The sequence below is a fragment of the Takifugu flavidus genome, chromosome 9 (assembly GCF_003711565.1).
Source record: "Takifugu flavidus isolate HTHZ2018 chromosome 9, ASM371156v2, whole genome shotgun sequence".
In the NCBI taxonomy this organism is placed as follows: Eukaryota; Metazoa; Chordata; class Actinopteri; order Tetraodontiformes; family Tetraodontidae; genus Takifugu; species Takifugu flavidus.
The window spans coordinates 6,095,835-6,119,374 of NC_079528.1; the positions used below are offsets into that span (position 1 = coordinate 6,095,835).

The 23,540-nt window shown below is 44.4% G+C and overlaps 2 protein-coding genes across 11 annotated transcripts in view; both read right to left on the reverse strand.

Moving 5' to 3' along the window:
- lingo2 (leucine rich repeat and Ig domain containing 2) overlaps positions 1–23,540 on the reverse strand; it is a 166,946-nt gene that overhangs the window by 77,234 nt on the left and 66,172 nt on the right. For 6 of the 10 annotated variants that reach the window (XR_008952063.1, XM_057043213.1, XM_057043212.1 and 3 more), the window contains one exon: positions 17,941–18,032. The exons of 3 other annotated variants lie outside the window; for them this stretch is intronic. The gene's annotated coding sequence lies outside the window, so the exon portion shown is untranslated. Of the gene's footprint in view, positions 1–17,908; positions 18,033–23,540 lie in introns of all 10 variants that reach the window. One more of the 10 variants, XM_057043209.1, reaches the window with a different exon arrangement.
- On the reverse strand, positions 2,666–9,825 carry LOC130531278 (uncharacterized). The gene is made up of 2 exons (XM_057043206.1): positions 7,661–9,825; positions 2,666–7,558 (listed from the first exon to the last, which is right to left on the reverse strand). The coding sequence occupies exons 1-2, from the start codon at positions 9,516–9,518 to the stop codon at positions 3,459–3,461; spliced, it is 5,958 nt and encodes a 1,985-aa protein (XP_056899186.1). The 5' UTR covers positions 9,519–9,825; the 3' UTR covers positions 2,666–3,458.

The following is a 23,540-nucleotide window of genomic DNA, read 5'->3' on the forward strand; positions in this document are numbered from 1 at the left end:
AGGGAAAGAAGGGAAGGAACAGAGGGTATGAGATAAAAGAAGGGAAGGAGGGACAGAAACAAAGCACCACACAGCAGGACCAAGTTTACCCCCAGGGTCCAAATCACAACTGTTCTCATTGGACATACTTGACATCTGTGTCTCTATGACCCAGATAATGTTTGCTTGGACATGAAAAGACTACAGAAGGTCAAAGGTTGTGCCATCTCACTTCTTTTTTCCAACACCACAGCGATGTGGCATTTATGCCTTCCCGGCAATGATACCACAAATATTGTTTTTTTTAACAACTCCACCCCATTACCATTCAGACGAGGACAAGCTTGCTGTAATCTTGGTGAGACGTCATGGGATATCATAAACAAGAGAGTGGACCTTCACTAACACCAGCTATTTTGCAGTTTAGAATTTTAGATTTCCCTGTCAGCCAAGAGAAGATAAGCATACTTACTGTATTGATTAGATTAACCCTCACTTTAGAGCTGTGAGATGATGATTACAGAGCTAAACCTCTGAACAGGAGAACACCCAGGAATTCATGTTGAAGGGTTTGGGATTTTAAGAAGTTGAGATCATCTCTTAGAGGCCGACAGCATTGAACTCGTGCACGAAATAAGAGTGAAGACATTATTTATGCAAGAAGACAATTTTAAGACATGCCGGGTGGAGAATCAAAACCTTCGTGTTGCCTTTAAAAGCTGCAGCATCACAACGTTTTTTCTAGTTTTCACAGAATTGACTGATAGACAGACATTAATGACACGATGAAATTCAAGTTCAAGTGATGATGGTGCATCCAGAAAGATGGGGGCTCGTGGTTTTTCTTCTAAAACACGATAACTGAACATTCACCGCACTCCAGTGTTGGAAAAACAAACCAACTTGTTACCTATTAGTGGTTAAAAAAAAAAGTCTAACAAGAGACAGCAAACAGGCTTTTACTCTGCAAATGTTAAGACAAATATGCAGGCAAACAAACTTGGGGCTTGAACAAAGTGGGTTTGACAACAACTGTGGGACGCAAAAACAAAGGGCAGAGAACAAGCAGCACAGTTTTTATCCTGCGTCAACACTAATGCAAATAATGCGTCCAACCCAAATGCATAAATATGGCAAAATTGAGGGGGCGAAAGGAAATAGGACGACTGAATTGAGACAAGGACAAGGCATGAAAAACAGAAACAAAAATGAAGAGAACTGAAGACCGCAAACACACATTTGCAGTCGGAACCAATTAATGAAGCTTTGTAGTAGAATACCACCCCCCCCCCCCCCCCCCCCCCACCCCCCCCCCACCCCCCACCACCATTGACACAACACACATCGAACTGAATGTCGAGATAATAGGCGCCCAACTTGCTGTTACGCAGTGTCTGGTTTATTTTAATGAACGACTAGTTTAACATGATGGAAACACGACAACATACAGAACAAGTCCAAAAATATTAATGCGAATGCAGCAGGTTCTGTCATCGCCGCTGCTGTGGTTGAATCGAGGGGGACAAATAAAGGGCTTGTAGGATAAAGAAGTGCAACATAATTGGAGGACGTGCATATAATTTAACAGACTGTAAGATACCATTTGTTGTCTGTATATGGCTGCTACTTCCTGCCTAGAGTCCACATGTAGTTGCATAAAGAACAACATTTACTAGTAATAGTCAACCTATTGCACAACTGAAGCAGCCCAAAACTGCTTTTGTGTCAAAGCCACTTTGAAATTATGCATACCTTATCAACACTTCCCACGCTTCCACCCTGCACATCTTAGCAACGGTTGAGAGTGAAGAAAAGGTTAAACCTCAACTGTTTTTTTTCTACATTTTTTTTTCATTATTACAAATTTGTCTAGGTAATGACACTAGCAACGTCTTTGTGCCGCCGCTTCTGGGATCCATTATATCATCTGGAATTTTTTTGCCAGCGAGCATTAGAACTTAGCTCGATGATTCTTTTCAATTATCCATATTCCAAACCTGCAAAATTATAATAGGAGCCACAGAAGAAGAATCAATGGGAACATTTTCATTTTGCAAGGAGATAATATTGACATTACGGCCATGTATTCTGTGTCTGCCCTTTCCTTCATACCAGTAATTGCTGAAAGCAGACTGGGCTTGTATTTATAGAGAAAGAATAAAAAAAATTGATTTCTTTCATGCAGAAACTCCCCGTGTTGTCCTATCTGTGAAGCCATTTGTTACTGTCACATGCTTCTGTCGCACTTATCAATAAACCGTCCCCTGTCACATGCTGCGCCATGTTATGAAGACTGATCTTCAAGGTAATCTCCCAAAGACATCATTGATGGGGTCGCTCCCTACTTCCTGGCATTTTGGCCTTTGAGAGACATCCTATGGTGAATGAGAGAAAGGTCTCCTGCCTCTGTCTATCTCAGCCTTGTGCCAGTGATAAGAGAAGAATTGAGTGACTGAGCGAACAGTTTAAGACAAAAAAACCTGGCTAAACTTGTCACACACACTCATCTTCATTATTCCCATTTTTCTTCTGGAGTGTTTCGATTAACCCCCTGGGGAAAAGGCCGATGACGGGGAAGGAGCCCTTCAACCGAAGTGCGTGTGCGGGTTGAAAACACCAGTCTGAGTTATTTGTTGCACACGTGGCTACCATAATTGAATGTCCAGGCGTGCATGGGTGGGTTCTTTTTATAACTTTAATCTAGCGGTCAATACAGTCACACAACGTGGAGCCTACCGTCCTGTCTAATGCTTCACCTCCGGTCTTCTCGAAAAATCTGCGCGCTCTTTTTCCCCCGAAGACCCCGAAGCTGCCCCAAAAATGCCTGCGTGAGCCTCACTCATTTTAACCACCAGCAACACACTAAAACATTACATGCAAAATAACAGAAATTAAATAAATTAAATATGAGAATGGGGGGGTCCATGTCCCTATGCATGCCAGGCATTATGGGTCCCACACTCTCCCCTCCAATATAAATGTCGTCTCGACATTCCGAGTTTCCCAGAGGTCGTAGTCCTCAACTGATGAGTTCTGGAGGCAGATTATTGGGAGTCAGTCTGTAGAAGATTCCTTCTGTATAGCAACAGTTCATAACATGACATGCATCTCCCTCTTCATGCCATGAGGAAGCAACAGACATCACTGGCCAGGTGACATCTGAAATGCTACTCCACCATTTGTGTAGGATCTGAATCTTTGACTGAAAGGTAATAACCATACTTCTGCCCATAACCCATTTAAACCCACATTTACACTGTAGGCATAACCTACTTCTCAGTGTCCTTATATGTTTGCGGTCTACTTCCTGGTACTAATCTCATGAACTGAAAGTGAATAAACCTCTTACAAAACTCAGAGTTTTTACTTAACTTGAAAACCTTCCTGTGAACTCACTTCTCTTCTTACTTTGTCACAACAATGAACTCAACATGTGACTATGAACTTGTCTTCACACCTGCACATCAACTTTTACAACATCATTCATCCCCACGTGTGACAGATGGTTGACCTAATGTTTTGTAAGTGAGTGTCTTAGGTGGCTGTCTGTGTCGTAAAGGATATTTTCTTGTGGGAGCTGGCTGCAACTCAGGGTCCCTCTCGTCCTCTTCATCAGCTGACACCCTCTCTTCAGAGTTCATCTCGTCTGCTTCATCAGAAGACTCAACCTGCTCAGCCTCTGCATCTCCCCTGTCCTCCACCTCTGACTCCATTTTAATGTCATCCTCTCTGTCCAGCTGTTCACCTCCCTCGTCTTGTTCCGGTTGTCTCTCAGCTGCTTGGGGCTGGAATTCCTCAGCACTAGCTCTCAGCTGACTCCTGACACAGTCACACGGCTCTCTCGGATGTGTGGTGATAAATCTCCAGTTGTTTTCATCATCTGAACTGCTCTCAGACTCTCCGTCGTTCTGCACTTCCTGACGTCGTCTTCTTTTGACTGTGTTCGACTTTGTCTTTGCCTTTCTTCTTTCAAACTTGTCTTCTTCCATGGGCAGGAAGTCACAGGGCAATAACAAGTTCCTGTGAAGAACTCTAGTCCTACCCACTCCTTTCTCTGGTCTCACAACATACACAGGACTATCTTTGTGCTTTCTCTCGATCACAATATGAACTTTTTCCTCCCAGTAAGATCTGAGTTTTCCTGGTCCTCCTCTGTCCCTGACGTTTCTCACCAGCACTCGACACCCTGGCTGAAGCTCAACTCCATGTGTTTTCTTGTCATACAACTTCTTTGCTCTACTTTGGTGACTCTGAGCGGTCTGTGATGCTATCCTGTATGCCTCTTGCATCCGACTTCTCCATTTGCTGGCATAGTCACTGTGAGATGCGCTCTGGTCACTTGGAGTCAGACCGAACATGATGTCAACAGGTAGTCGGGGGTTTCTCCCATACAGAAGGTAGTATGGAGCGTATCCTGTCGCTTCACTGCGTGTACAGTTGTATGCGTGCACCACTTTGGCTAAGGAGCTCTTCCAATCTGCCTTTGCTTCGTCTGACAGAGTTCTTAGCATGGACAGCAGTGTTCTATTCAATCTCTCAGCCTGACCGTTTCCTGCTGCATGGTAAGGTGTTGTGTGGGAGCCTTGGATGCCACTGTATTCTTCGAGCTTAGAGAACAGCTTATTCTCAAACTCCCTACCTTGATCATGGTGCAGTTTCGAAGGAAAGCCGAACTTGAGTACAAAGTCTCCAAAGATCTTCTCAGCCGCTGTCTTTGCTGACTTGTTGGTGCAAGCATACGCCTGGGCAAAGCGAGTGAAATGGTCTACTACCACCAAAATATACTCATACCCTCCCTTACAGCTCTCCAGATGCAGGTAGTCAATTGACACCATTTCAAATGGGTATGTGGTCACTATACTAACCAGCGGTGCTCTGGTTGGCTTGTTTGGGCGTTTCCGTTTCAAGCAGCTACACACTTTGGTCACATAATGGTCCACGTCTCTCTGCATGTGCGGCCAGTAAAATCGATCACGGATCAGATTCAGTGTTCGCTCAACTCCGAGGTGTCCCATCTCCTCATGCAACTCTTTGTAAATCAGTGGATGGAATACTTTGGGTAATACTAGTTGATTTCTGGTCACCGATTTTCTGTACAGGATGCCATCTTTGTTAACATACAGTTTGGTCTTCTCTCTTATGAGAGCGGAAATGCTGTCTTGCCTGTCTCTCAGACGTGGCCACTGTCCTTTGATGACGAACTCTCTCACCTTTCCAATGACAGGGTCCTCTTCTTGTGCTTTTTTTAGTGTCTCAATGCTGATCTCTTTCACTGGTGAGGCTACTCTTTCACATTCTACATCAGTACTTGCTGCAGTGATTGTGGCTGGACACATCCAGGGCTCACGCTCATAAAAATCTAGTTGGAGTGTCTGCGTGACTGTTGTGATTACCTCTGGCTCCATTTCCTGTGAGCAGGTTTCCATGTACTGCTCCATATCCAGCGGCATACGTGATAAGCCATCAGCGTCTCCATTCGCTTTCCCCGGCCTGTACTTGATGGAAAAGTTAAAGTCTGCTAACTCAGCAATCCACCTGTGAGTCGTGGCGTTTAGCTTCGCTGTTGTGAGGACGTAGGTTAAAGGATTATTATCGGTGTAGACAGTGAATGAAGGCGCATAGTAAAGATACTCCCGAAATCTTTCACAGATGGCCCACTTCATGGCCAAAAACTCCAACTTTCCAGAGTGGAGATGGTAGTTCTTTTCTGGAGCTGTTAGTGTCCTTGAGCCATAACCGATAACAACCAACCTGCCTCGTTGTCTCTGGTACAGTACTGCGCCGAGTCCCTCCTGTGAGGCATCACAGTGAAGCACAAAGGGCTCTTCAAAATCGGGGTAACCCAGGAGCGGTGGACTCAGCAGGTACTCCAAAAGCTGGCAAAGCACTTCTTGGTGTTTTTCTGTCCAGATGATTCGCTGGCTTGAGGGTGACTGATCTGACTTTTTCTGCTTTCCCCTGCTCCTGTTTACTTTTGACTCTTTGACTTTACTACCTGGGGTCTTATCAGTGGACAGCAGGCTGTACAAAGGCTTTGCAATGCGTGAGAAGTTAGGAATGTATTGGCGGTAGTAGGACAGGAATCCCAACATCTTCCTCAGGTCTCCAACTGTCTCAGGTTTGCGACCTTTGAGTGCTTGCACAGGTGCTATCTCCGCTGGGTCCATGCAGTAGCCATCTCCTGATACAATCTTCCCAAGAAATTTCACCTGGTCTCTAAACACTTCACACTTCTTAGCTGTTAGCTTTACTCCGTGTGCCTGATAACGACGTAGCACCTCCCTCATGTCATTTAGATGCTCCTCAAAGGTTTTACTGTGGACGAGGTTGTCATCTAAATACGGCTGTGAGGACACGTCTCTCAGACCTGTGAGGCATTCCTCCATGCTGCGCTGGAACTCTGCTGGGGCTGAGGACAGGCCGAAGGGAATCCGGACCCACTCGTACAAACCCCATGGTGTTATAAAAGCTGTGAGTGGTCTGCTACTTTCCTCCAGGAAACCCTGGTGGTATGCCTTGCCCTGGTCCAGCACTGAAAACCACACACTTCCGCTCAAGCTGTTCAGCAGGTCTTGTACTCGAGGGATGGGGTGTCGGTCAGGAATGGATTTCTGGTTTAGCTCCCTGTAATCCACACATAAACGTAGACTTCCATCCTTCTTACGTACACAGACAATCGGTGAAGAGTATGAAGACCTGGATTTTCTAATCCATCCTCTATTCAGCAGGTCCTCCAGATATTCCTTCACCTCTTTGTGCAGCGGTTTTGGAACTGAGGTGTAGGTGCGTCGCACAGGAGTCGTGTCACTCAGTCTGATTTTCAGCTGCAGAGATGGAATGCACCCAACATCGTTCTCATCCTTTGAGAATGCATTACACTCTTCTCGTAGCATCTTTTTCACTTTCTGTTGCTGACCTGGTAACAGATGATCAATTGGTACTGGAGGATCCCATGACTCATGTTTCTGTGTGTCCTGCTGTCTTTGATCCTCTTCCTGACTCTCAACACGACGAGCTTTACTGTCTGTCTTTTCACCTGTACTCGCTGTGTCAGTGGTGTTCTCATTGGTGCAGGCTGGCCTTACATCAGCCTGGTAGATCGACTTGACTTGCTGGACATGACCCAGAATGGTGCGAGGTGTTAGAATGATGTTATAGTTACTATCATTAGTGACAGGGATTGCAACTTTGGACCAGTTTCCTTTAGACAGGCAGATAACAGTCTCTGGAATGGTCAGACCTTCGGGCCATTTTTGGATCTCGTCTGGCTCGAACAAGACTTCCTGTTTTGTGGAAAGGGGACCAGTCCTTACACTACAGTTGATTTCTCTTGTCTGCCCGGCTGGAATTACTGTCTTTTGTCCTCCCACTTTCACCACACCCTCCTTGTCATGCTTGTCGTGGCTCTGCACCAGCTGAATCAGCATGTTTGTCTTCTTACAGTCGATGGAGAAAGCATCACTCACAACAGCAGGTGTAACTTCTGGGTGCTGCTCCATCCCATTCTTCACGATGAGCTCAATGACATTATAGCCAATAATTGGTGGCTCTGCTACCCCTGGCTCGTTGGAGACTAGGACTGGCACATGTAGCTCTGGCCGTGGACCTCTGTTTGACCCTAGCTCAAATGTCAGTTCAACCCAGCCTGCAAAAGGTATGGGTGTCTGGTTTGCAGCTCTACCAACAAGAGTCTCATTCTCTTCAAGAAGCTCATCCATGCTGCGAAGTGTGGTGTGTGAAAGGCAGGATCTCCTCCAACTCTCATTGATGATGGTTACTTGTGAACCCGTGTCCCACAGGGCGGTTGTTGCTACTCCATCAAAGAAACAATTCACGATGCATTTTTTTCCAATGAGGGCCTTAAGCTTAGCTTGACGATGTAGGGAGAGATGGCTGGCATAAGTGGCACTCACCGTCTGTCGGGCCTCCCGACCCCTCTCAAGCTCCGCCTCCAGCTGCCTGATGCGGTCACATAGAAGTCCGTGCACCCGGTCATCTGTTCCTGGTTGGCTCGATGTTGATGGTGTCTGGGGCCCGGCAGTCTGCATTGTCACCCTCATGCTGTCAGATCTCTCTACCAATCTTTGTCTTCTACAGCCTCTAGAAAAATGCCCTGACTGTCCACACTTGAAACAGTGTCCACACTGGTCACCTAATCCTTGCTCTTTACACACCCCACATCCTCTCTTAGCACTTGTTTTAGTTTGGTGGGCAGGTCCCTTGGGGTTAGCTAAGCTTTTCCTGATTTCAGCCATTTCTTCTCTAAGCAACTTGACTGTCTCATAAAGCTCCGATTCTCCCTCTTTAGCTAAAACAGGTGCTTTACGGCTTTTAGGCTTCATAACTTCAGCTGATTGCTCTCGATTTCCGACTCTAGCCTCAGCTACATCCTGACACTGACTATCTCTCATGTCTGTTCGTAGCTCATTCACTTTTGGCACTTTGCCAGTGATGTTCTTTCTCTGCTTGGACTGTCTCTCTGACTCAACACTAGCTGCTTCGTTCATCTTGTCAATGAGTACCTCATCCGTCACTGTCAGGTCATCAAGAAAGGGTTTAAGCTGGAACTTAATGTGGTCACTTAATAATCCAGTACTAACTGACCTCAAGAATTTCTTCTGAATAAGCTCAGGACTATACTGTTCATCTGACCCGACCTCTCTTGAAGCGAGCAAAAGTCTCTCTTTTAACTCAATGGCTCTAAACAGGAAGTTTTGGGGTGACTCACGACTGTCCTGTGTCATGTTGACTAGTCGGTGATACAAGTCTATTGAACTGTCCTCTTTGAAGTGTCCCTTTAGTATGGTCTTTAACTGGGTAAGGGTGAGGTCACTTTTTATTTCAAGCATATCTCGAATAGCCAAACCTGGGCTGATTGACTTGACCACCGCCTCCACAACTTCAGCCTCGCTGTGTCCCCTACTAAGGCCTCTGTCAATCTGATGCATAAGGTTTGTGTACGAGAGCCGGTCTTTCTGCCCCCTTTCCCCTATCTGACCACAAATCTTGAAATCTTTCCTTATTGTCACTTCTGGGAGTCTGTTCACAGCTGCAGGTGGCACAACTTGTGGAGCTGGTGGTAGGTTCGGTGATGCACTGTTCACTCTCTCACTCAACCTCCTCACTTCATCTTGCAGAGCTTGACTGTTCTTCTGTAGCTGTGAATACTTCTCTGCTAGGCTCATTTCTGTTGCCATTTGCTGGATATCTTGTTCTGTGTTCTCTGCATTTTCATCTGTCTCTGTGTCTTCATCAGTTTCTTTAATCTGTTCCACTGATTTTAATATGTTCTTGAGAAAATACAAAGCAACATCCTCCTCTTCTGTATTAATAGTACTGTCCAAAGACTCTATGATCCGACTGATTAACGCCCGTCTTGTTGTGACATTTCCACATGAGATCTTGGCCAAGACACACACCTCTTTCAGCTGATCCAGTTGCAGCAGCCATAGTCTCCGTGACACTGTGTCTGCCAGCTCCTCAAGATCCTGCATGTCGGAGGCCGCCGCGCCTCCGAAGGTGTGCGTTCCCGTCGTCATCACTCCAAGCTCTCTGTGCGCGTTCTCGTCACACTTAACTCGACGTTAATTAATCCCAGCGGTGCCTCCAATATTTGTTGCACACTTGGCTACAATAATTGAATGTCCAGGCGTGCATGGGTGGGTTCTTTTTATAACTTTAATCTAGCGGTCAATACAGTCACACAACGTGGAGCCTACCGTCCTGTCTAATGCTTCACCCCCGGTCTTCTCGAAAAATCTGCGCGCTCTTTTTCCCCCGAAGACCCCGAAGCTGCCCCAAAAATGCCTGCGTGAGCCTCACTCATTTTAACCACCAGCAACACACTAAAACATTACATGCAAAATAACAGAAATTAAATAAATTAAATATGAGAATGGGGGGGTCCATGTCCCTATGCATGCCAGGCATTATGGGTCCCACATATTGATATTATTTTATTACCATTTTCTGGCAGGTGCATAAGCCAGGGGAAGCAAAACTTGGCAGCATATGTAAAACAGATCCGATGTTCCTCTGTATTTGAAAAGGGTCCACAAAGCAAATATTTAAACAGTGGATCACCAGATCACTAATACCATCAGTAGTATGCAGTGAAATGTAGAGTCTAGTATTGTATCCATTTACATCACTGGCTTCCTGCAAAGAATGACCCCGTTGACCACAGCTGTGTCAGTCCATTCATGGGACTGAAGTCACAATGAAACATACCTGATCTGCTATTTATGCTATTTATTTATGGTGGAAGGTCACATTCTAAAGCCGTATTAATAACAATAGGCAAACAATACAGGTTTAAATGGATGGCAGCCATTTTATATGCTTAGAGAAGGAATGTGAAATGGGCGAATATCCTTTTTTTCCCCCTGCCTGTAACATTTCTCTGATTAATAAAATGAAATGAGGAGTAAAGGGCTAAAGTGGAAATACAAATCATGATTTTAACCTCAATTTCACCCCAGAGGAATGTTATCCAAATTCCAGCCCACCAGAAGAAGCAACACCCAGGACCAGGTTTACAAAGACGCCCTTTGTCCACTTTTTGGTTAATAAAACCTCATTATTCCGCCGTGGCTCCCAAAACACTGTTATCAGTCATAAAATGGATCGGATGATTGTTTAAAAGTAATAAAGTTTGAACAGAAGAAACTCAGGATACATTAGATGAGAAAGCACAGGCTGAAAAATATTTGTGGAGGCTCACACTTCAGTAGAAATCATTCACAACGTCCTTCACCAGCAAATGTGTTGATTATACTGAAGCTGTTTTCCACCAGAAGGCCTAAATGGGCGATAAGACAGGTGTCACAGATGCTTAAAGCAGTGCCAGGGTGAAATCTGCAACAGAGAGGGCTTTGGAATGAGACTGGAGAAATACAACCAAGCGGTGAGCAAAGACGAAACAAGAAGAGGCGCATGTTGACGTTAGCGTTGAGCTGAACACGTATATGTCTCCGACATGAACTCCTCTGTGACTGTGGTTCTCGAGCCAGCAGATCCACGCAACAGGTCTGCATACAGGTTGGACTGCAGGTTATCATTTATTCCATCCAGAGATCACAGCAACACCACCTCTTTCTCCTCCTCCTCCTCCTACCTAACGATGATCAGCCCCGACGGCTGTGTAACCCTCCATCTATTCACTGTAAACCTGTAATTCCAAACATCAGAGGAACTACACTGAAAGGTAATCAGACTGCCTCACCATCATCTGGCAGGTCGTTGGAGAGGAATTCGGCCACCTTGTTGATCGCCAACAAAGACACCTGATTGCTTAAATAAACACACGTTTCCATCAGTTCATGGAATCCATATGTGTTTTATTTTACCACACTAAAAAAAGACACTTCCTGGACACTCTTCCATCCATTTTCTGTCAGCCACCATTTATTTCTAATTAGGGTCAACATCCCCGAGACTGTCACTGGGAGAGTGGGAGGAATACACTGCAGACAGGTGAGCAATCCATCACCACCCGGTCACCCAGGGGAAGTTTAGCATCTCCAATCAACCTAATGTTGCTTTTAGAGGGGAGGTCGTGGGAGGAAAATCCCCCAATATCCAGAAGAAACCCACCCAGTCACAGGGACCTTCTTGTTGCAAGGGGACTGTGGCTAATCCACAGTTAGCCACAGTCCAGCAAAATTTGATTTAAATGCATGGACAGGCTTTGCTACCATCCTGATACAGCAGCCATTTAACACCAACTACATTGGTAAGTGTCCCTGCTGTTTAGGCGAACATTTTACATACAATAATCTGGACGTCAAAGCGCTTCATGTCTGCGCACATTTCTTTTGTTACACAGTAATGGTTCCTGCAAGGAGAGACTTAAATAGCCTTCCTTTAGAGATTTGAATCATTAGCTCATACTGCAGTGCAGTAGATAAGTCAGGGTGTCCTGAGTTATAAACCGATAAAGAGAGCTCTCCAAAGGAAACGGAAGTACGTGTGATCTTCTGTGTGAGCAGGAGAACAGAGGGTAGTAATTAACATTCCCATCAGCATGTCGGGAGACTTAAATCATGATGATTTTAAGCTGGTGCATGAGTGTGTGCTTCTGATTGATTGCTGTAGATGATATTTTCCTCATTAGTCATGTGTTACATTACCCACTGGCACCCATTTGCCATCAATCTGAATGATGATTTTTTTTTTTTTTTTTTATGGACTGCAGTCCGATTTTTCTTATAACAGGGATAGGGAAGAGTTGCTCTATCTCATAGCTATTAGGAAATTTTAGCAAGGAATAGCTGTCTATTTGAATGCACGTGTACCTGAGTGAGTTAAATTTCAGTGTTATAAATGATTCTAAAATCTTTATAACTGCCATATACAGTTCAACATGTCATTAAAAAATTCAATTCAAATAGCAAAAGCTAATAATAGTTTTTCAGTTGAATCTTTTAGTACTTACACATAGGAAATGGAGTCTATTATTCAATTTATTATCAGGTATTATTGTATATAAAATATTCTCAGAACCCTTATACCCTAAATAAATCTAGCTCTATATTCCATTTATTTCACCTTTATTCCCATTGAACCTTTGACAAGCGAATACGAGGGAATTCAAATCATGTTGAATATCTTAAGAGAAAATGTTACATTAACACAATCCTCTGTCCTGTCACTCAGCGTGCACTCATCCGGCGCTCCCAGTCAGGATAACTGATGTTTAATTTTGCATGTGTGCGAAGTGCGAGCAGAGAAAACAATGGCACGCAAAATCAGGAACTGGGTAGAGAAAACCATGTCATCAAATCTACTTGCCCCTGCAAAAGCAGTCTCTGGGTTCTTATTATGAGCCCTTTCAACTTTCTGAATGCTCCAATCAAGGTGCGATTGTGTTGCCATTGTAAAGGTGTAATTTGTAATAAACAGGCAGTCCAATGCAACGTGGACAGTTCATGATAACTGGAAATGAGGGGCTATCACCCTGCAGCTGTGTTTTATATTCGTAAATCCGAGTCGCTGCTGGTGCCGCGGCTGTGCAGCCAATGAAATATGAATGGCTTTATTCACATTGAAGCTGTCACTGGGAACTTTATTTTGAGGAGAACAGTCAGATGGAAACAGTGAGCTTCATCTACTGATGCAGTCTTCTATTTTTAGAAGCCCTGACATGAAAAGGAAAGAGACATTGATGTAATGAAGTGTCAGCTTGTTGCTGGCTGCCGTGTCACATCTGACACACAGAGTAAATTATCATTTGTTTGCACGTCTCGTGCTTTATTTTAATAGCTCCAGCAATGGCAATGCATGCAGACTCTCTAACTGGTGGCTCTTCCCTTCTACATTGTGTGGGGTGTATGTTATCTGGATTTTATTTCATGTATATTTCATATAAATACGTCAACGGCAGCAGGTAAACAGCTTTTCACTATCACTTATTTGTCAGGATACAGTGGGAAAGAATAATAAAGCCATGCTCTTAAAGAGACTGTATTAATATTATTGATGTGTGGTTCTCTCAATCTGAGTTGATTAACAATGTTTCCATTATTCTTATACCAGCCTGTGAGTTATTGATAATTCCTTACCGCCCTTTGCTGCAGTCATAGGTCTTTCGCCATTTGGACGGGCTTCACTCCAATTGACACGTTTACTCTCATTTTAATGTTCGGTAGTCAACACGAATACTAGGTTTTCAGATGCCTTGAATGTGTCGGGGGCGTTAAAAAAAGAATTTAGCAAAAGGAGCTGCTTGCAGTGCAAACATGCCAAAAATAAGTTAAGTCAGCTGTGGAGTAGTTTCAAGAGAGCCTAAAGTGTACAAAGTAATAAGCCTCTATTTTCAGAGATCGGCGGAGGTCAGCCATCCATGACAACGTTCACAGTCACAACAACGAGTAGAACACTTCACCATGCTGGTGTCTGCCTCTCTGCAGGAGAAAACGCACTTCTATCGGTGTTGCTCTCGCCACATCCCAATCGATGCCCCAGTCAAACGGTGATTTGAAAGGTTTGTGCACAGAATGCCTGCAAACATATTAAAGCCTCCCAGTTCATCATTAGTTCAATACTTCATCCTTGCTGAAGCATCCAGCTGGCGTGCGTGAACGTAGAAGAGAAGAAGGCAGTGCAGACGCAGGCAAAGGTGCTCCTCAGACTCCCACTAACATTAAGACCTCGTCCACAAACACAGGCAGACAGTAGCCTATGGTAAACATTAACCGGCAAAGATGAAGCCGTAAATTTGCTTTAAGATCTGGAGCTGCTGCACGACACACCGCAGCCACACACGCTCAGTGTAACGTTACGTAAGGTGGAGGATTTATGATAGTGTGTTTCCTAATCCTTCAGATACACAGTGCGGGGGCAAGTATTGTTGTACTCGCCACTTGGAAGCTGCTGACACAGCCTGACTAGATGCTGAAAGTTGGAGATTCATTTATTTTTCAGTTTCATGTATTACCCTCGCTCCCGGAGTGTCTCCTCTGAGGACAATTACCTGGCTTTGTCGTTTAACTGCAAAACTGCATTTATAACTTCTATTTATCATTCAGCCCTGATGTGGCACCTTCCTACATGGCCAACATTCCATGTCCTCGCGAGGAATGATTTATAGATGGCAGATGTAATGTAGTTAAGCACATGCGATCTCTGCCACCATTATGCAGGATTTATGTCTGGTTCACTGTTTCATGTTGGAGTTCCGTGTGTCAAATTAATCTGAGTTCTGTTCCCAGGCTTTGTTTATGCCAACGGCAGTATTTTAAATAGGGAATACTTTAAATATTTGCAAGTGTTAAAAAAGGGCCAAATGTTGAAAATGTGTTTTAACAGACGAACCAAACGACGTTGACCGTATAATCCACGTAACTCTGGCTGCGCTGATATGAAGCCGCGTTTTTTTAAGGCACGCCAACGAGCTACATTTGAGTCCCGTCATTGCTCCACGGGTGACGTCACTGTGATTTCTGGGGTCCTCTGGTGAGCAGCACGGACCTCTGGTGACTGTTGTCTGCAGTCACATGAGCGGTAGCCCCCAGGACCTTCATGGTAATCATTTTTACAGGCCCAGCTTAATCAAAATGTCACATCCACTGTACCAATATAGAGGCAGAGTTCTCAGCAAATTAAACATAAATTAGGCTGGCAGATGCAGTTTTAATGGCTTAATCGTGCCTTTACATTTGTTCCAGTAACGTGTGGCCACGGACTAATAAAGGTTCATAAGTCACGTGCCCAAAAACTGATTTGAAAGGCAACTCTGGGACCATTTCCACAGTTATTAGAAGTAAAGACAACAGAGACACAGAGTATGTTGTTTCAGCAAAGGTTTGGCTCAAAATGGGACAAAAACAATTGCACATCTATTGAACTTGTCTCGTCTTCATAACTGCCTTATGCTTTTCTGGGTCTTGGGGAGGGTACACAAAGGGCGAAGGCAGGGTATACTCCTGGATGAGTCCCCAGTGCATTTATGAGCTATTGTGGTTTAGGGACTTTGCTCAAGGGTACCTTGGCATCGTTCTGAAGGTGTTCTAGCACCTATTTTGTCTGCCTTGAACTGAGAACCCTCCACTTCTCCCAACAGGCTGAGCTACCACCGCTCAGCTATTGAACTATTTGCTGCATTTCTATATCTTCATATCTGCAAACGGGAGCTCATCAACGATTATGCTCCACCTCCGTCTTCATTATGAATGTTGGGGGTACTGGTTGTCCCAACTCTGAGAGGGCTCCATCAGAGACATCTCAGGATTACAAGAAGAAGAGCTGAGGCTGCAGTGTCACATCACCTGCTTCAGCTTTCGCCTCGCGTCTCCGTTTAAGTTGTGACTCTGGATGTGAAATCACAGCGATGTGGCTGAACAACACAGCCACATCGAGTGCCCAACCATTAAAGTCCCCGTTCACAGATTTAAAATGCAATATTGTATAAATCCACAGCATCATCATAATCATGACTTCATCATGTGATTTGTAATTGTGTTGAAATAGAAAAACATGGTTTTACCTTTATATTTGAGAAAAAAAGACTGCGGTACACCCAGATGCAACAATATTCTTCCTTCCTTCGGTTCTGTAATTCTTTCCTACCTAAAGTATGTTTATCTGTCCTCTCCACAGCCTTTTCCCCCCCAAAGTGTAATTCACAGAATAAATGTAGAGAGACTAAATTAAGGGACCCAATTTGAAGCAGCACCACTTCACTGATAATCTGTACCAGTGATATGTGAGAGCACTCATGGTCTGCCACGTTATGACAATACAGGGGGAAGAAGGAGATGAAAGAGAATAGCCTGGCAAGAGCAGAAATCAGATGGGCCGAAGGATAGCGGAGAGAGGGGAAAAAAAACAATCTAAAGTCTAATTGTGTTTTGCCTGTCGGCAGCAGGGGACTTCAGAGAGACACGTTCTCTTCTACATGTCGTTCGGCACCGTCTCCTGCCTGATGTGATCATGTTAATATCCAACCGGTCCTGCTTTCCCTTGCCACATCTTGCCTGGCTGCTTTTATTGGCAAAGTGACAGGGAAAACAAATAGTCAGAACTCTAAGCAGGCATCATGCTCGATCAGGAACCAGCAGGCTTTGGCATTTGAGGCCGGGCATTTGAACGTGTTGGTTAGACATGTCTGCCACCCTTTAAATCAGTCTGTGTCATCCCTGCCCTGAAAGAAAATGTCACTTTGATGCCTTTAAGCATTTAGGTAGGGACAGGAGGCCGGTGACTCAATAGTTTCTTCTCTCCTTGACAAAAGGACTGAGGTGGTACCTGTTCAAACAAGACAAGCCTGGCAGATGAAGCAGAGCAGCAGGAATCATTACTTTCATTGTCGCTGTCGTTCTTTTCGGCCTTTCCTCGGGCCGACACATAGACGTGATCTGCATATGGATCAGGCTTTAACGCTCTGTCCTTCTTGATCTAACCTTCCGCAATTAATGGAAGAGGTTATTGACTGACTGTGAGGGTTAGAGATTAGGAACACTGACCTTCTGATTTACTCAAGTATCACCAGATTAATTGTACAGTAACTGATGTCTCCATTTCAGTTCCCCTCCCGTCTACCTCCCGATATGATGTATGAACGTTTAATGCTGAAAATTAGGTTTAAGTGGAGGTTGAGCATAAAACTGTCCTAATCTGCAGTGATATATTATAAGGGGGTAATTGGACTTTCGCTATCAGGGGACCTAAATGCTGGAACAGATGTCCTGGTGACATGAACTCTGTAGGATAATAAAGGTGATTAAGACTGTAGGTTTCACGGCTCTGAGGTGAATCCTCTGTGCTTCCAGTGCTCCTGCCCGAGCCAGCGAGGGCAACTAAGTTCTAGGAATTAGGAATGGAAAACAAACTATCAGGCATTTCCTGTTTTCTAGAAAATACATCACCTCAGTTATTAAGACAGCACTTGACAGAATTGCTTGCTATATTTTTAAAATGTTTAAAAAAAAAAACGTGGTGAATTTCATGTAGTCACACATGGAAAAGCAACTTAATAATAAATAACCAGTAATATATAAACTGCTGTCAGTCGTAGGTAGGATATCTGAAGAAAAAAAAAGCACTGTGTTTTGATTTTGTCTTTGCTTTCTTTCTTTTAAATGCTCAAATTTGGTGCCATCATTATATGCAAAGATGTTGAGCCACAGTGATGCAGGAGCAGAGCCACTGGCCCCGTGTATGACACAGGAACCCCTACAGACTCTGTCAAAACACTGCTGTTAAGGCGCCACCACACTCACAACCTTTTCCAGGGCAGAGGCAGCAGCGTTTCATGGCTGATTAGCTCAGACGACCAGCTCCACCTTGATGCCCCTGTAATTTGCTGGTGGTGTGTCGGTCCTCGTTTGAAGACGACATCACATGTTCAAGGCTTCCTTTACATTCATGTTGGGATAATTTCCACATTACCAAGTAGGTTATATTTAAAATATCAAAACAGCTTCCAAACCTGCAGGTTCTTATGGTCCTGTGTTGACGTACCTGCTGGGTTTCCTGACGTCAGATGGCCATGCACTGTTTCGAGGCAATGAAGTTGCCTGTTTACAGGTCACTTACTGAAGGGTCTGGAAGGTCTGGAAGGAAACAAAGAAACACAAATGAGAGTGGACGTGAAGAGTCCGCTGCCCGACTGAAAGCCACTCAGCCACCGCAGGTGACCGGCCAACCAGGAAAAGAAGGCGCTGAAGGAAATGTCAGACCGAGGATGAAATGATCGTGGGAGCACGCTGTGGCGAGGTAGGTCACTCCTGACTGACGTATGTGCGGCATCCACATCCCTGCCTGGTTAAATTGATCAGTTTTCTGCACAAATGGCTGCCAGAGAACGGCTCATTAAACCAGCATTTGGGTGGGGAGACACAAACCAGCTGCCTTTTTTGGGGATTGGACAGAATCTCTGGGCTTTGAGGCTGGTATTCAACCAGTAAGACATTTGTGATCTGGTTACTGTTTGTGATGCGGAGTCATTAAAACCGTTGTGGTCTGAGGAGATTGACGAAGACCTGCGTCAAGAGAAATGGCCCGAACTGGATTGACTGGGAGATTGACTGGGGGAAAGTGAAGTGAGGCTGCATAATCTGTCAAGTAAATGATTTGGTGGTCAAACCCACTCGCATCATTTCATTGGCATGTTATTCCTGACAACAGCGCCCCTCAGAACATCTGCCAACATCATTTATGTTCAAACAGCGTGCCGAGAATCTACTGAAAGGTCGAAATATGTAGCGAAAGCTAAACTATTATTGTTCCGGTCGTGCAGACGTCTCAACCCTGGATTAGTACCGTGGAGATTAACATTATTTCATTTCCTTCAGTTATTCCAGCCCTACTTTACGAATACAGCTGTTTGCTAACAAGCATTTCAGCCACTTGGAGCATGTTCTGTGACAAATTTATCAGGAGTTGCCTTCTAATAGCTCTTTCTTGAACTGAAATACTTTAATGCACACTCTGAGGCATGTTGGCTGCGGCGCTTTGACGCTCGCTGCTCAACCACCGGTGCTGCTATTTTCATCCCACCCACTGATCAGCCTATAATCCACTGTTGGAGGATTTGCACGCTGTGGAACAGAGCAATTGTGTTGCAGCAAAATGAGCACAGCTTAATTGGAGCAAAGACTTAATGAGGACCCCTTGAGGATTATCAGCTGCGGCTCAGGAAGGGCCCAGGTAGCGGCAGACACAGTTCAACTGATCAGTTGGTATATTTCCAAATGCATCAGGGCATCAAAGTGCTTCTGCCCCCCGTACGCTGACCTACTGACCTCTGATCCCGCTGACCCACTCAACTCCTACACCAGCACTTTGTTATAATTATTGTATTTCTATGATCTCTGCCTATTCTCTCCTCTTCCTCTCCTCTACTCTCCTCTTCCTCTCCTCTTCCTCTCCTCTCCTCTCTTGTCTCCTCTCCTCTTCCCCTCCTCTCCTCTTCCTCTCCTCTCTCCTCTCTCCTCTCCTCTTGTCTCCTCTCCTCTTTCTCTCCTCTCCTCTCCTCTCCCCCCCTCTCCCCTCATCTCCTCTCCTCTCCTCTCCTCTCCTCTCCTCTCCTCTCCTCTCCTCTCCTCTCTCTCTCCTCTCCTCTCCTCTCCTCTCCTCTCCTCTCCTCTCCCCTCCTCTCCTCTCCCTACTGAGCCATCCATCAGGGTCCCCCTACATGAGCCGGGTCCTGCTCAAGGTTTCTTCCTGTTAAAGGGGAGTTTTTCCTTGCTACTGTTGCTTTTTGGGGTCAGGCCCTGGGATTCTGGAAAGCACCTAAAGACAATTTTGGTTGGAACAGATGGTATGAAAATAAAGACTGGTTGATTGATTCATTGATCGAACATTCTTTTTTTAAGCTTCTTCATTTGATTTTTGCATGTATGATTGTTAACTGGCTATAAATGTGGCTTATTTCACCTTTAATCGGTCAATTCAATCTTTCTTTGTTGGATAATGATGATTGAGAAATTATATTGAGAATTGTAAAGAAACATCTTGATTAATATTATCAGCAGGACAAAAGGGCCTATTAATTTTAATAATGCACATTTTCCATGATTGTTAATTTACTGTATTAATTATTTATTTTTTGTCTCACTGATGAACTTGCTGAAATAAACTCGCTAGTACAGAGCAAGGAAAAAAGGCCGCCTGGTCCTATGTGGTGGGGGGGGACCCCTCGCCGACTCTCCAAGCAGTTTATTTCTCTGAGGAGCCTGTCTGCTCCTGACAGCCACAGATCAGATATGACTGACCAAGATAAATGGTCGGGCTCTGACGTCAGATCAGTTCAATCTAGCAACTGTCCTCGCCAGAAACAAAAGGGCACACTGTCAACAAGGCTCAGCTCTCTTCAGTCCTTATTCAATTTCTTTACTCCCCACTTCACGACCACTATAAAACATCCTATGTGCATCGAAATGTGGCCTCTATGGCCAAAGAAAAGTCAATGAAAGATCCTGACCTGATTTCAGATGCTCCATCATGAGTGTTTACATGTTTTCTGTCACTGGGACTCAAGGTCAGAGGTCAGACAAACGCAGGTCAGCAGGGGGGTCGTCGTCTGGCCCAAAACAACAATTCCATTCTTGGAAAATTTGCAGGTCCGTGTGGGACAGTGGGAAAATGAGGCTGCGACGTCCCAACTAATATACAGATAATATTGTTGATGTTTGTCAATAATCAGATCTTCAAATCCTCACGGCCTCGCTTCAAATAGAAAATACAATAGCAAAATCTGGTGTTTTTCTTACACAGAGAGGAAAATGATATTGAATCGAGACCATTGGTTTAAAAAGTCACAGAAATGTCAAAGGAATTACAGAAAATAGCGGATCTGGATCATGTCAGCAGCGGGATAAAAACAGGATCATTTCAGGACTGTTGGCAGTTTGAAACCCTTTTAAATGGTGAAGACGGGATAAAGGATGGAGGCAAATAAATCTGTCTGAAAGCTGTTGAATATGTGCGCCTCTGGCCTCGTGCTGCACGGCCACTTCCCCGTGGAAAGGTTTATTGCTCGCAGCACAGAGTGCTGACTCAGCATCCACAGTGTCTGGACCTTGGTCTGCACGGCCCAAGGAAGACAAAGGCCTCGACCCACCTCAAAGGTCAGCAGTCCAAAAACTCAAAAAAAATAGCATCTACTGTTTATTTGGGCGAAATTCAGTCATTTGGGTTTTGGAAACATTCTAAACAGGTTTTAAGGCAGGAAGTAGAACTTAAAAATGGGGTGAAAGGTCTTTGTCAGCGACATGGATGTTGCCTGCAGCTCAAGGTGGCAGCGCTCGCTCCCTGAGACTTTTTGCCTCACCTTTGATGAATATCACCTCCGTTATTCACGTCGGCGTGCACCGATACGTGCGAATGAACAAATAAATGATTGTTTTGTGTTACGTCTTCGCGGCAGACGCGCCACCAGTGCGAGATCAGATGATTTGTTCTTAATCTGTTCTCCTCAGGAAGCCATGCGAGATGTGTGTGCATGACGCAAAACATTTGTGCACGCTGCACAATGGAGCTCTAATCTGTCCTTAATCTTCACCGAGACCAACAAAAACACGTTTGTGCTCCAAATGGATGATACGAGATTTCTCCTGTTATAATTACTGTAGTTTATCAACTTTCTTTTCCAACTTTGCTTGAATTTTTCTTCAGTTTGATTCTATTGTGTAGACAAAGCTGCGGCGTGTTGTGTTCTTTATTATTCTAGTCATTTTATTGTGTAATGACAAAAAAGTGTCCCTTTTATTCACTAATGCTGTTTACCACATGCAGGCATGCAATTCTTTGTGCAGTACATTTAGTTAAAGGCGGTAATTAAAAACCGCTGGCCTGTAGTCATGCAATCCACCCGAGTCAAAGTGATTCGCGACTCTAATGTGACAGCACATGCTGCGGCACAGCTAGCTTGATCTCACTGGGAGGCTGGAGCTCAAGTGCTGCAGAGGTAAGCAGGTTGTTGGTTTGATTGTTGGCCCCTGTATACCACATGGCAAAGCGTCCTTAAGCTCTGAAACCCAAAAAAGAATAAAGAACGGCAAACCAGCTCTATAAATAGAGTCCATTTCCTCCATCACAATGAAATTGTAGTTACGAACAAGGAGCTAATAAATAAGGCTAAGACGAGCTTCGGGAAAGAACAATGGGGATATCTGAGATAATGAAACCTACAGCAGATGTACTCTCCTCTGCCATGCATTGTGCTTAGAACAGCAACCCCATCTTTGACTGCATAATCCAAAGTGTTCTGCTAAACTGATTAGCTTCTCCATTCCCAACGTCCGCGCTATCTTAGCCCAATTTGTCTGGCTTGGAAACGTAAAGCAGAATCCCGTCATCTTCACTCTTTCTGCAGGTGGACGTTTGAGTGTGGAAAACGGTGTACAGAGGAGCATTGAGGAGGGTTTGTCTACGATTAAAAAGGATTTCATGGAAGCGCAGACAAAACGACTTATGGAAATACCCCACTGCATTGTGCTGTTAATGCTCCAGCCAGTCTACATACAGTAGTTAAAGTGCAGAGATGTGTGAGGATTTATGGAGCTATCCAGATTACCAGATGTGTTTGAGGAAACAGACGTGCAGGGGACACATTTAGAATGAAACCTCGGTTGTTAAAAAATGAACTCAATAGCAACAGTAGCAACTTGTGAGTGAAACACTGCAGAAAGGCTTCACAACAGTCCTTACACATGAATGACAGCGTCTTTAGATGGTGTGTTTTCAGAGCAGCTATTTGGACTGCCATTTGAAACTAAAGTGCATTTGCTGCTGTCACTTTTTGAGATGAATTCACAAGCACACCTATGATTTGTCTTGTATCTGGGTATAAATGTTAGACGGTAAAAATCACCTCTCCTAAAAAAGGCACTTAAAGCTCCTCCATTTGTTAGCCTACATGGTGAAGAATGCCTTGACTCATCCGTCTAATCTGTTACTAAACCAGAATCAGTAAGTCACTGACTGAGATCTAATCTCCAGGATGTATGCACTCCCCATCTGTCTCAACTGTTTCTTCTGTTTACTTCGTGGTGTGATGGAGGAGCTCTGTTTGCTTTGTAGTTTTAATCAGTGTCCACTTTTCTACTTTCCTTCGCCCATCTTGTTGTAGTTTTCCCTTTCATGTAATTACCCTGATGGGTTCCGTCTGCACATATTTACCTTTATGTGCTGCACCTGAAGCTGAAGCCTATACAACAGGAGTGTCCACACTGTTTATGAGCTTCTTTTAAAGAGACCAGAGACATCAAAAAGATATTAAAAATGCTAAACATACAAAATTTACCTTAGCGTGTGCTGCACACGTGCAACTATAGCCAGTGTCATAGTTCTAGTGAAGATTTCAAAAGTGCCTCTATCCTTTATGGCAGTTTTTTTTGTTCTTAGTTAATCCAGTTCTCCAATATCCCATCCTCATTAGATTTAATTGACAAGCTAGCTAGTTCGATTCACTTGCCGTAGTTGTGCCATTGCTAGCACCTTTGACACAATGCATGGTTACCGCTGACCTGGTACCAGAGAGAAGATCTCACACTGGCCGCCCTGTATGTCAATGAGGTCACAACGTCAGGATGGAGAGAGTGGTTCCTTTAGTTCCT